General features: G+C 40.9%; 1 protein-coding gene across 22 annotated transcripts in view; it reads right to left on the reverse strand.

Moving 5' to 3' along the window:
* Nucleotides 1-14,021, reverse strand: part of dnm1 (dynamin 1) — a 58,353-nt gene that overhangs the window by 21,501 nt on the left and 22,831 nt on the right. For 13 of the 22 annotated variants that reach the window (XM_031890327.1, XM_031890325.1, XM_031890320.1 and 10 more), the window contains exons 6-14: nt 12,498-12,658; nt 11,561-11,703; nt 11,309-11,444; nt 9,895-9,962; nt 7,875-8,013; nt 2,554-2,640; nt 2,017-2,087; nt 1,583-1,634; nt 237-248 (exon numbers count right to left, since the gene is read on the reverse strand). In XM_031890327.1, the coding sequence (XP_031746187.1) occupies nt 237-248; nt 1,583-1,634; nt 2,017-2,087; nt 2,554-2,640; nt 7,875-8,013; nt 9,895-9,962; nt 11,309-11,444; nt 11,561-11,703; nt 12,498-12,658 (869 nt within the window). Of the gene's footprint in view, nt 1-236; nt 249-1,582; nt 1,635-2,016; nt 2,088-2,553; nt 2,641-6,353; nt 6,493-7,874; nt 8,014-9,894; nt 9,963-11,308; nt 11,445-11,560; nt 11,704-12,497; nt 12,659-14,021 lie in introns of all 22 variants that reach the window. The other 9 variants (XM_031890322.1, XM_031890319.1, XM_031890333.1 and 6 more) reach the window with 3 other exon arrangements.

A 14,021-nucleotide genomic window follows, 5' to 3' on the forward strand; every position in this document is an offset into this window, starting at 1 on the left:
TTTAACATGTAAAGTTAATGTAATAATAGGACCATAATGGGACAAAAATCCCCAGCCCTCCAGCCATTGCTGAATCGTATTATCGACATGTGATGGGAATGGACAAGCTTGCTATCCATATTTCTATTAGAAGCATTGTATAGGTCTTTCTGATACAGCAGCATTAGAGGCATTTGGTCTGCCTTTCCAGATGCACCATGGTGTATTAAGGGTATAGCCGCTGCCTGTCTACTCACCAGGATCTCATCCTGCACAGGGTTACCATAGCAACAGCAGCAAAGAGGAGAAAGAGGAGCACAAGAAGAGGGATATATATTACTAGCTGCGCGGGATGCAGAACCCTTAGCCCGTGCACCACATGCCAATCCAATTCACACACACCCATCATACGCACACTTGCCAAGCCTGCAGTTTCAGGCGCTGAACAGTGATGACCGCAGTGTAATGATATGAAGAGTCTGACCCTATAACCTACAAACTAATGTTGGGTTCTGCCACTGATCATGAACTCTGGACTTTCTGTCAGAAAACATAAATCTGGATCAACAATAGGCAATCACTATGAAAATGAGGATCAGGAATTGTATGGAAGGTAGCTTAAATATTAATATTGCCCCTTCACACCACAAAAGCCTTAACAAACTAATCATTAGGTTTCCTTTTATCATATGGTTCAAGTTGTGGTCTGAACTTTGTGTCAGATTAAAAATCCAGCACAAGATGCAAAAAAGCAAAGGGAATCTTGTATTTTCCACCTGCCATAAGCATGCATTATTCAGCATCCTTGGTGCTCCCTAGCTTGCATGTTGTCAATGATGTGCAAGTCAGGGGTGTTCTGGGAATGCCCATCTTCTTGATCTTTTTGTATCCAGTGCAGTATACAGGTTGAGGCTCAATTCTAGAAGAGCCTCAAGGCACAATATAGAGGGAACGTAGAGGACATACTTTTATGTAAATGAGGGAGGCCTTTACTTGGTGGCAGTATGGTGGTGATGAAATTCAAAATCACTCCACATTTTAAATCCAGGCCTTTTAATGCCCATGTTGCCTGGAGTCTGGCTGCCTTGGAATAAGTAATCTCCCTTCTTTAGGGATATACCATTACCTTGGAAAACTGGGCAAAAATACTAAATTAGGCCTTACATCTATCTAGCATTAATCAAAAGTTATCTTTTGGGACTACCATATAGTGTGGGTTGTTTTTTCTTTTTTCCCTTGGTATTTGTTTGATGGGAATATTAAAAGATAAATGTCTGGTTTCCCTTAGCTTGTATAAAGGTGACCATACACAGGCTGACCCTGAGTCTTCTGAAAAGCAGGTGAAGAAGAGCTGCGACTCCTCTTCAATTCGCCATCTGACAAAGCTTTTCTGGCCTACAAGAATCACATGTATGACTTGAAGAACCAAGTTCCACACGGTAAAATAATGCTTGTTAACCATCATTTGTTGGATTGCTTGCATTTAGGTTGTTTTGAATTCCATGTTTCTACTCTCATCCCCCAAAGACTTAATTTATGGATGTGATGAGTAGTGGAGATTCATGAAGCCCTTTTGGTGCTGAATGGAACTCTTTTTACTTACTTGGTTTCCAGATGCCTTCTTCTTGTTTGTTTGGCTGCTCCTTTGTTGAGCGCTGCCAAGACAGAGCAAGGGATTTAGATTCTTTAAGTGTTAAAGAGGCTACATACTGGGACAGGCCAGGTTTATATGTTGGAAGATTTGAATTTAAGCAATGCCCCTCTTCAACTCACACATAAGGCAACACTGACAATGGGCATACACAACCAACAACCTTGCCCCACAAAATCAGTGTGGCTATGAGTCTATAAACCTCAGCTGTTACCTGTATATTTGTATCTTCATGTGTTCAGCCTTTCCCAGTTTCTAACCCCTTTCCGGTTTTATCAACATAACATCCTAACTTTATTTCCAATAATATCTTCATGGTCACCTTCCCCATTTTCTGACTTCTACTGGTTTGAGCTACACAATTTCCCCAAAACAAAGTATCTTACTTTGCAAAGCCAATGAAATCCTCATGGTTTGTGTTCATATAGGACAGCTCTATGTCGATCAGGAGCATAACCTGCAGAAGAAACAGAATGGAATATTTGACTGGATGCTTCAAAAAATGTACTCAGAATTAACTGATGTTTATTGAACAAACCATGGCTATTCATCATACAGTTCCTTTATTTGGATAAAACAGCATCCTAAGTGACTTACAGGAGTACATCTGGATATGCCTAGAGCATTAAATTAAAACTAAACCCCCAATTGGGAGCTCTGCGGCTCCAAAGCTGATCTCCAGAAGCAGAGCTTGGGTTAAGGCAACCATGTTCTGTCATGACCAGGTGCATGTACTAGGCCTGTATTGGCAGTATGTATATTGTGGCAAATAGCAAAAGCTGTATGGTGCCTCTTTGTACTTGGAATGTCATCATAACTGTGACAAAAACCAACAGCTGCCACATCCCTCAACCTTTCCCTTTAAAACTCATATTGCAAGAAAAAACACTATGCTATTGTGAAATTTCTCTAAACATTTTTACCTGGTCCTTTGTCCGTCCCTCTCTTTCACGGATGTGTGTGGTGACTATTCGTTCCATTTCCTCTCGCAGATGAGGGTACTGACTAAGCTGTGGGAAAGAAAGTAGATACAGTGTGGAAATTGTGTAAATGTTGTAATGTGTTAGAGATCTAAAGGCTCATTTACTATAGGGGCAACGTGTAAAAAAAAAAAAAAAACTAGCACAAATTGCCATGGTTTTTTTGCCCATGATACACCTTCCTCTCCTTTGCAGCTTCCTGCACAGTAAAGGCTTGTAAGGAGTGGGATGCCCATGGAAGAAGGATTGGGTACATTAACTAACTGGGTTTAACTAACCTAATCTTAGAGGCTTAACTATAGAGCAGACTCCACTCTCCTGCTCCTGTGGGAGGTGAGAAGCAGGCCATGAACTGGGTGGTAGTTGAGCCCAAAAATATACTTTGCTGGCATGTCCAGGGATGCAACAACATGCCCCCTGCCCAGTAGCCACCTTATTGGCACTTTGCTTGCCAAACTAAGCAAAGGTTGGTTCATTTATTGACTTGGGCCCACTGCAGAAACTTGGAAACTTAAATTTGTCAAACTGAAGGTCTTGGCCCTTTCTATCATATAGAACTTTGCCAATGGCTTCTGTACCATATTCTTGGCGTTAATTAAGGCAAAGAATTAGTGTGAACTCCCTTCATCACAAAAGCATTTTATAGCATTTTATTTTCAGTGTGACAGTTTAGTTGACCCTGTGTTTCTATAAAAAAAAGCACAAACCCAGAAAAAGGTTATCCTAAAGATTTGCACAAACTCCATCAAGAGAAAATAATGAAAAGCTTTCAGATAATTTCCATTCATTTCCTGACTTTGATGACAGGGCCTTTAGTTGCCATAGTGATAATCCTTCCTGTTTCCTACTCATAGGGGAAACAAGGGCACGAACAATTTAGGAGCAGAAAGGATATCCCCTACACTACTTCCAGACTCTAAAATAAGATTATAATAGACACAAACAATTTTAATTGTATATTTACTCCAAGCAACAAATGGTTTAAGCCCAATTATCAAGCTTAGACCATTGGATAAACCTACGGATTTATTTATTACTGGAGAGGCCCCACTGTCAGTGGTTGCTGGGTATTGTACATCAGCTGTGGCTAAAATATTGCAGCAACACATATAAATGTGCTACTAATATCTAATATCCTTATGATTTACAGAGGGGAAACATTATTCCTTATAATGCATGAGTGATACTCCGAGTTCCCTGTAAACTCAGTCTGCAGCCTTGTGCCTTTATATGGTCACAGAAACCCTTAGTGACTTCTAATATCCTTATCATTTATATTAGGGGGTACATTATCCCTCATAATACATGAGTGATAGTCAGAGTTCCCTGTATAACTCAGCCTGCAGCCTTGTGCCTTTATATGGTCGCAGAAACCCTCAGTGACTTCTAATATCCTTATCATTTACAGTAAGGGGTACATTATTCCTTATAATACATGAGTGATACTCAGAGTTCCCTGTATAACTTAGCCTGCAGCCTTGTGCCTTTATATGGTCATAGAAACCCTCTAAGGCTTACAATCAGATAATTCTAATTTATTGTGGACACACAATTGAAATACAGGTATGGGATCCATTATCCAGAAAGCTCCAAATTACAGGATGGCCATTTCCTTTAGACTCCATTTTAATCAAATAATATCATTTTTTTTTTTTTAAATGTACAGTATTTTCTTTTTCTCTGTAATAATAAAACAGTACCTTGTACTTGATCCCAACTAAGATATAATTAATCCTTATTGGAGGCAAAATAATCCTATTGGGTTTATTTAATGTTTAAATATTTTTTTTAGTAAACTTTTTGGAATACCCCGGGTCCCGAGCATTCTGGATTAAGGTCCCATACTTGTACTGCTTTTGATTTTGTCTCCAAAACTGCTTTTCAGAAAACCAGCAGAGACAAAACATAGACATGTGGGATGTCATATGTCTACAAAATGAAAAGAAAACTATGGAAATATCATTAGGCTCACTTCCCTTAACTTAATGCTTTTTTAGTCAATAACTCATAATTTACAATGTCATATTCATATTAACCCATGCCCAGCCTGTATTTCATATGTAAAGGGAACTAAATGGATCCAAAAGGAGATTAAACTGACTGTAATGGTATTTTCCCATTAATTGGTTTTAATCTCTGGAAACTCATATGATTACACAGACATAAACAGGTTCCTGAGAGCTGAGAAACACAAAACATAAGCACATAACCAGCACAATACGCAAGCAAGGGGAGCACAAGGACATGCAGCATGCAGAACCTGACACCTCCATTTTGTATGAGCACAGGCCTGGCATTAACACCACCGATTATATGAAAATTAAAAAGCAGGTCTCTTTAGGCCATACCCCCAATCTGCCCCAAACAACACCCACATTATTGCAAGTCCCACACCTTTTGGTATCAGATAGAATCAGTTAACATGTGCTTACACAGTGAAAATAGCTTCTTGCAGCCCCAGGTGCACGCTGTACCCACTGCCCGGGCAGATAAATTCAAGAATGAAGAAAACAGCAGCACTCCGGTTGTTTTGAAAAATGTGAATCTTTACTAACTTTTGGTATCCAAATTCAGGTCTGTCCCACCAATGCAGTTTATGGAATAGGGTAGAAATGACCCACTAAAAAAGTACCAAGAATTCATTAAGTCCCTTATGTTTCATCATTTGACCAACTTGTTTAATAATGCCAGCCCTGTCTCATTCAGAATTTAGACAGCATTGGATCTGATCAAGTCATTTTCTCTTTGAAGGATATGCTTGGTCACACAAAGCCTTACTGTGTTAAACGGATCGGACCATAATTATGGTATTGACCTAGAGCTGGCCGAGCATATCTTTCCAAATTAATATGAGTAAGTGATGTAAATTTGGTTCCAATCACACAATATTCACACTTCTTCCCATTCCAGCATTCAGACCTTCTATCTGTTAACCCTGAAAAAAGCTCCTATAGATCAGCAAGCCAAACCCAAATTGAATCCCAAATAATTTGGAATAAAAGAAGGAAACTGTGGATTAACGCATTGTGGGCAGAGGAGGAATAGCCCTTTGCTAGTAAAGGGTAGATTTGTCATTCTTATCTTTAATTTATAATAATCTAAATAGGCACTATTATATGAGGAACAGTCTATGATTAAGTGTAAGACTTGACTTATGTTCCTGTGATAAAATCTATGTTTCCTTTATTAAAGTGATTATGGATTTCATAAGTGCTTGCCTTATTCCTATGCTGAAAGTCTGGGGCATGTTCAATGATGGATCTGTCTTTGTATGTCTCTAGTCTTTGCCCAGCAGATGTGCCCATGTCCCATTGGGTAAATTGCAAGGAGTAGTCTCTGGGTATTCATTGAATTTCTAGAACAGAGCTTTCCAATGGGCTTGATGTGGCCTCCAAATCTTTTTATGGACACCAGCATGTCCAAAGTCATCACAGACTTCTTGATATGACTTGCTTTATGATTGTCTGACACCCAAACATGTGAGATATCAAATAATTTGCTCACAGTGATGAAAATCTTGATCAGCGCTGTTCTAGAACAATTCTAGGAGATGAATACTTGTTTATGAACACCCCGGTAGTTATCAGATGCGTTTGTATCCTACTGAATTAAGGTTGATTTTACACCATGTTTTTGATTAGAGATTTTAGTTATTTAAAAAAAACTTATATCAGAGGGGGGTTGTACAATTGATATTGAACTATAGTATTACTATAAGTTGTACTTATAGTATTTTTTTTTACCTTTTCACTACACCTTTGGATGGTGGAGGTCAGCTCATTCGCTACCATTTCTACACACTTCAGACTTGGCTCCTTCAGCTTTTGCACCTGCTTTTTCACTATGGCTTCAAAAGCGAGGTCAGGTGTGAAAAGTCCAGTCCTGTGTGAGTCGGGGAGGGGAGGAGCCCAAAGTGGGTGGGACAGACACCAAGACAAAAGGGGTTTGTAAGCACAAAGGAGAAATGGGGAGTCAGACAGAAAGGTAGGGGGTCAGACAGCCAAAGGAGGGATGAGAAAAGATGAGAAAGGGAAAAATGTATAGAGTGAGAACAAAATGGAGCACAGAGTTAGAGGTGAGACAAAAAGAAGAAGAAAAGGTGAGTGGGGAAAGTTGGGGTAATATTAAGAGGGGAATACAAGCAGACAGGACAGAGAAGATAGGAGGAAAACAGAAAGATACGGGGTGGGGGGGAAGAAAGTGAGAGAGACAAACAGAGAAATACATGAGGCAAAAAATGATAGGTAAGACCAGGAACTCGTCATCGGGATTTGCCTGGGTATGGTCAGGTAGGAGAGGCTGGTTGGGCTGCACTGGAGATGAGATCTGGGGGCAAGTCACCAAAGAAAGGATCATCATCTCCACTGACCTGTCCTTCTTCTAGAAGGTGTTGTAGGACCAAACATTGGGGGTATAAGGCAGACGAATCACTATCCAAAATTATGGGAGGCTGCTCTAAGAGCATGTTGGGGAGCTTGTGAGGAGCTCCAACCCAGTCCTGTTAAGAGTCTAAGACTGTGAAAAGTAGAATATTTTACTTTCTTCTCTCCCCTTCCAAAATACAAATATATTTCTAATATAAGGAATATAGCAGGTGTACACCCCCTTTAAGAATCATATCTTCAATCCACATGCAGCCTACTCATAGGTGCAGGGATAAGTCCACATACAGAACATAAGAATGTTCTTAATATTTATTGTTAGGTGACAAAAGGCCCCCTTTGATATGGAGAGATGTAAGGGGTTATGTAGGTCTAGCAGCAACCAATCAGCTTGTTCAGCTGTTTAAAAGGAAACACCGTATTGGTAGCGGCAGGTTACAAACTTTGCCCTTTTTATTACATTTTAACCAGAGATGGGTAAGTACTACTATTTGTATCAGGTTTTTTGATGTTTGTTGCCAGCTGGATCACATCAGGAAAAAATTTGAAAACCAGTTTTCTGTGTTCCTAACCTGGTGACAAGGCCTTGCTTTGATATCTGAAAATAAATCATTACACACACTCTTACATGCACTCCAAAATCTTTTATCTTTGAGATCTACTTTATGATGTTCATTACATGCACAGAACCAAGAGACTGGGTTGTCAGGGACATGCTTTTATAGAAAGCTCAGCCAATCAGAAGTCAGGCACCTACTCTCTGATTGGCTGTACCTTACTGGTTGGAGAGGGGGGTTGACGATTTCATGCTCTAGTTTGGGGTAAGGGGTTGACATATTCAGCCTCCAGTTCTCAGACATGACCTGAGTCCAGAAGGGTTACCTTCTTGGTGCACTGTCTAACGGTACCGATTAGCTCGGAAATGACCATGTCCACGCATTTCAAACACGGCTCTTTGATCTTCTTGATTTGCTTCTTGACGATGGTTTCGAAGGCCATGTCAGGTGTGAAGAGCCCCGTTCTACATACCCAACGAGGTAAGGCAGGTGATAAGGAAAATATAGCGTTACCCACCATAAGTGGCAGGGAAGGAGAAGCTGGAGGATTAGAGGCTGGCTAGTAAGGTAGTGCCACTGGTTGTTAAAAGCCAGGTTGATAGTAAGGCGGATCCTTGATATCAAATGATGGTATAAATGTTATGTTTGTTGCTTAGACTGATATGTATGTATATTCTAAGAGGCATGCACAATACACCCAAAATGTGGGTTTTAAGAAAAAACAAAGGCTGGGACTTTAAAAAAATTAAAAATAAATAAAGAGAAATAGCAAATCAAATGTCCAATTGTCAACCCTTGTTGTTTTACTGCAACTGCCAGCAAACCCAAGCAGCCGTTTTCCTTTCTGGGAGTTACAGTACAAATCTTCGTTGTAGAAGTCATTTACTGTATGTGTGTGGGTATTTACTCCTCTTGCATGTGCTAAGCAGATTGTGCTACTGCTATAAATACCAACATGAGGCTGCATGCTGGGAAACACTTAGATGACTGATGCTGTGATTTAACTGGGGGCTTGGTTTGGGTGGGAGGCTTAATGACAAGCATCTGCCTTATTCTCCCAGTGGCTGAACCTATAGATCTACAGAGAGAAAGAAAGGGGAGGCGGGGGCAGCCATAAGCAGAAACTGCAACAAAGGTAATGGAAGTGGTGCTAAAGGATAGCTCTTTTTTATTTAATGCAAAATGGTATAGTGCAGCTTTATATAATGGAAAAATGGACCCTTTCATAGGAAGGAATTCTTTGCTATTAGACAGAAATTCAACCACTGCATATTTGTTTAGGAATCACTATAACAGCTTCCTGTATAGATAGATAGATAGATAGATAGATAGATAGATAGATAGATAGATAGATAGATAGATTAAACACTATAAGATATGTCCTTATAGTGTAATATTTAAGGGGAACCCAGTGACAGTTCCCACTAATATAATGGAGTATGTTTTATACCTTTTTTGTGACATTCTTTCCAGTCTTACACACAGTTCTCTACTGCTACACTCATGATTTATACTTGGTAGGTCCTAGTTTTCTTTATTTCCAAATTATGAGAGCTCATTTATGAACAGGAAGGCAGGGTGCTAAATGCAAAGAAAAGACACAATCCACCATTTTTTTGCACTTTGCACCCTGACTCCCTGCCTAAATTATTTGCCACTGTTCTCTGTGTTCTGTTTTATTGACTTGTGACCACCCCCTTGAATAAGTATTGGAGGGGGTGTGCTGGGCCCACTGGGTCCTGCAATCGCAAGCCCCCCCTACCCCTATCACAGACCTCTCCTACCCCTGATGAACCACACCTGCTGCCCCACTACGGCCACCGAAAATGTATCCCCCACCCCAGTCCTGGGCAGGATGCAGTCCTAAGCCCATTAGGTTTTTTCCCAGATCACAGCTAGTTTCTAGGCAGAAGTGCTTTCTGCATGAGCACTAGCTACTATGCCTAGGGGCATAGTAAATTACCCCCCTCCCCCCATTGTCTTTGGGGTGAAGACTTAAGAAATAGTTGATAGGTTCCGAAGGAACCCACATCCAGTTGCGAGTAACTATAGTTTTTGGGAATGCACCTGTGACCCCCAACACCTTGAATTAGCGGTGGCAGGGGTTAATGGCTCTCTCTCTGTGTTTTTTTACTCTGGAATAACAATATATATCAGGAATAGTTAGCTTAAATGACATAGGAGACAACATTTTGCACTGAATACAGTTAAGTTGTCCTTTCTTGCACTCACTTCTTTTTAAAAGGCCCAGCGGGGGTTAGTGAACTGGAATCATGTGAGTCTTAATTCTACAGGGTCAAGCACTAACTAGAGTTAACAGCAGAGTCACCACATCCTATACATGCCTGATGCCATGAATGTTCTTGATTGCATAGCTAATTTCTCTTCTTAGTTCCTTCTCATCAAACTCCATCTACATCAGAAGAAAAATGAAATTAAAATGGAAGGTGCATAATATTGGGGTTGATTGTGAAAATAGTGTAATAGGAAAGAGGTTTTTTTTCTATTTATATCTGCAAAATATCTCCCCCACTTAGTGACTTCTCAGATGTTTGCTTTAAAGGAGAAAGAAAGGTAAAAACTAAGTGAGCTTTATCTAAAGGTCTTACAGCCATAAGCACTTACAGAAACGCTGCACTGAGTTCTCTGTCAAAAGATTAGTTGTGTCTATTTTCCTCTGCCTTAGGAATGTGGATCTGAGACAATCAGCAGGAAGCTGACTCATAATCTAAATAACTGAGCATGTGCACAAGTCTTGCTTTTGGTGCAGGAGTGAGGCATTATGGGAACTTTCTTTACACAGCTCAGCATTTTTTCTTCCTGTTTGGCTTCTGATCATCTGAACAGGAGAAATATGGGGAGACTTAAGGGCACTACTGAGACAACTGAAGGTATGCCTGCATCTTGAGATTAACTCTTTATTAGCCTTTCCTTCTCCTTAAATTATGCTGTCAACACAAATTGTGCTAATGAGTTACTAGACCAATGAAAACTCACCCTTTTTACTACATAGTCCCCTGAGTCTTTCCTCAGACATTAAACAATATGACCTTAAAGGGCAGCATTGGTAAACTGGTCAGGTTTGCAGGCAAATAGACCCCACAACCAAGATTAGCACCCATGAAAAGCCTTCAAATATACATAGTTTCTGTTTTGCCACAAAGCAAAGTAGGTTTCCCACCTTGTTTGTACAATATTCGGTGCGAGTATGGTGGATCAATGAGACAACCAATATTGCAAAGATTTCAGTCGTCTCACCAATCGGATGGGATGAAAGTTTTTGATCATGTGACGTTAAAGGCACCCAAGTAAAATCTGTGTTTAGGGCTGAATCGTTAGATAGGGGTAGAATCCCTGCTGTTTCTACCTCCATATCTGAAAATTTAGCCCTGAATGTCAATGGAGGGAATGAACCATCGTAATTGGTATGTGTATGGCCACCTTTATTATGATCCCTTTTCCCCCAGCAGCAGACCCCATACAGATAAGGAGGAGTTTATTATGCAGTGTATTGATCTGTGAACTGGTAATTGGATTACCTTTTCTTCCTCGGTCAATTGCTCCAAAGAGCCTGAAAGTTCCAAAATTATGTTTCATAGTTGTTTCTGTTTTAAGCAACAAATAACAAAACTATTTTCTTAATTAAAATAACAGGCGGTGGGGGAGTATTTTCAGAACCAGGTCTATTTATTCAACTCAACTTTTAGGTGTATATAGGAGAGTATGCTGATATCATTAGCATTTTCAAACTGCATTTACCTTGACAAGTTCAAAAGGGAACCGCTCGTGGAAAATCCGGTTTATGCGGGCTCCTCCAGACAGCTCATATGTATCAATCTGATCCCCTGAACCCTCAATTCTTTTCTCAAAGTCAACTGCAAACTGCTGAACCATTCTAAAGAGAAGAATGAGAGAAGCAAAAGCAATAAGACTGAAGATGATTTCTTCTGATTATGCCAGTGTGCCAACCCCAGAGCAAGCAAACTATCCCAAATAGGTGTAATCACTTACAGAAGCAGTGCCTTGGTTTTACGGGCTGGATCATCGGGTCGGAAATTTTTGTACTCTTCCACTTCCTTTTCTATGGACAGAAGTTGGCTCTGGAGCTTGTTGCGCAATCCGGGAAGAGTGTCTCGAATATGATTGGTCAGTTGCTGTAGGTGGAGCAAAAAGCATGAAAGGGTTCAAAATAGAAGGGAGAAGGAAGAGCAGGTAAAAGCCACTGTAATCAGAATCATAAAGGTCTTGATGTGATTTTTGTGGCCTTTGCCATCCCTTTAATCTTCTAGCATAGGAGGCACCCTACTTAGACTGTTAGCCCACAGTCCAGAGTCTTTCTGCACAATAAAGACAGCTACACATGAGCCCAATCATTCTATATAATGCACTAGTTTCTAGTCTACATGCGTGGTCCAAAAACAAGAGTTTTGGATGAACTGGGAAAAACAAAAATCAGTTTACTAACTTGACTCATAATGCCCCATGGTATGTGTAGAGGGTTCATTAACCTAAATGGGTCTGCTCTTAGGTATGCTGATTCCAGGTTGGCCAGCAAAGTTGGCCACCCATGTGTGGCAACATTGTACACGTTGTCGAATGGTGACTTGAGCATGAATTTTTTTAAAGATTTTCTTAATGCTTTTCAATGTGGGTTTAAATGAGGTTTTGGTTATTATTATGGGTAGTACTGTCTGGAATAAACAGTTAGTTCCTGACCTAAATATTCAATTTACTAGTGGTGCTGAACTGTAAGGAATTTCATATATAGCTATTCTGGGAAAAAGACTCCAGCACTCCAAATCGATGCTTCAAATCTGTTACTGGTCTACATTTACTTTTATGTCTAAATATGACTCAGTGAACAATAATTCTACTACATAGGAAATCTTGAAGTACTGTACTAGATCATTTTCTATAGTATCTCCTTATATTTGCACACTGCAGTCACCTGATTAAGAGCTTTTTGGAGATAGGGTGTTCCCATGCGGTCAGCAAGATGTCTGTAGGAGGGGTGAGACAAGAAAAACTTCCTCTCGGCTGCTAGGGCGGCTTGAATATCTTTCTTTCCATCAATGTCTTTTTGGCTTCGGTTCACTACCCCAATGTAACCTTCAAAAGACCATCCATTAAGCACAAGGGGATGACATGAGTATTCACTAATATAATTGTTTGCCTAGTAAACAGATTTCAGAGGACACATTCATCTTAACTTAATGATTGATTAGAAGCCTCCTGTGGTGCATTTTTTTGCTTAGGCTAGACCAGTGCTGTCCAACTGGCGGCCCGCGGGCCGCATGCGGCCCGCGACCCCCCTCTGTGTGGCCCCCCACCTGTCTGGCTGCTTTGATGCCTTACCTTTGAGTAAGCATTAAATGGTATCAGTACTGAGATTAACTGGCCCCCTGCATGGTTCTCACCTCAGATTCAAGCTGTAATCCCTCTGTATTGTTTTAAAAATGTAATCCCCTGTGTTTTTCACACCTTTTAATACCTGCATTGTTCACCCCCTGCAGTGTTCACACCTCAGGCTCAGCCTGTAATCACTCCCATTGTTCACTTCACACCTCAGACATAGGTACTGTAGGCAGAGTATGGCACATACAGCCAGCATAGGTCAGGGAGGGTATGGCACACACAGTCAGGGTAGGGCAGGCAGAGTATGGCACATACAGGCAGGGTAGGGCAGGCAGAGTATGGCACACAGAGGCAGCATAGGGAAGGCAGAGTATGGAACACACAGGCAGGGTAGGGAAGGCAGAGTATGACACACAGAGGCAGCATAGGGAAGGCAGAGTATGGCACACACAGGCAGGGTAGGACAGGCAGAGTATAGCACACACAGACAGCATAGGACAGGCAGAGTGCTGCCTGTGTGTGCCATACTCTGCTTGCCCTATGCTGCTTGTGGGAGGTGAACCTGGCAGGGGTTTGTTGTGGGAGTTTGTTAGCAGTTGGAAATAGCCATTAAATGGTCCCTAAGGTGTGTAATTATGTACTGGGGGTTGCTCTGCTATCCACAGGGGAGGAGGAGGCATATGGAATTTAAGGGTATATCTTAATATGACATAATTCTTTCACATATGAATGATGGTTGATATCCCCACAGTAAGGACCAAGCATTTGGGATTTTGCTGTGCTACCACCATTGTGATAAAATAGGTGTGGTTTGAAGTGGGTGTGGTTTCAAAAAGGGGAGTGGTCAAAACTGGCTTCCATTAGCGGCCCTCCACCATGTATGCTAGAGAAATTCCGGCCCTCGGCACTGTAGAAGTTGGACAGCACTGGGCTAGACAATATCAGCCCTGGTAATACTACATTCTGAGCACCCATTCTAGGTGGTAGATGTAGTCCATTTATGCCTATGGGGCCTCTCATATCTCAAGGCCATTAATCATCATAGACTGTAGTTATGCCCATACCCATTCTGTCTCAATCACCTTTACCAGGCACTGTATTATTGCTAAATGTCTTT

This window comes from Xenopus tropicalis, chromosome 8, assembly GCF_000004195.4.
Source record: "Xenopus tropicalis strain Nigerian chromosome 8, UCB_Xtro_10.0, whole genome shotgun sequence".
Lineage (NCBI taxonomy): Eukaryota > Metazoa > Chordata > Amphibia > Anura > Pipidae > Xenopus > Xenopus tropicalis.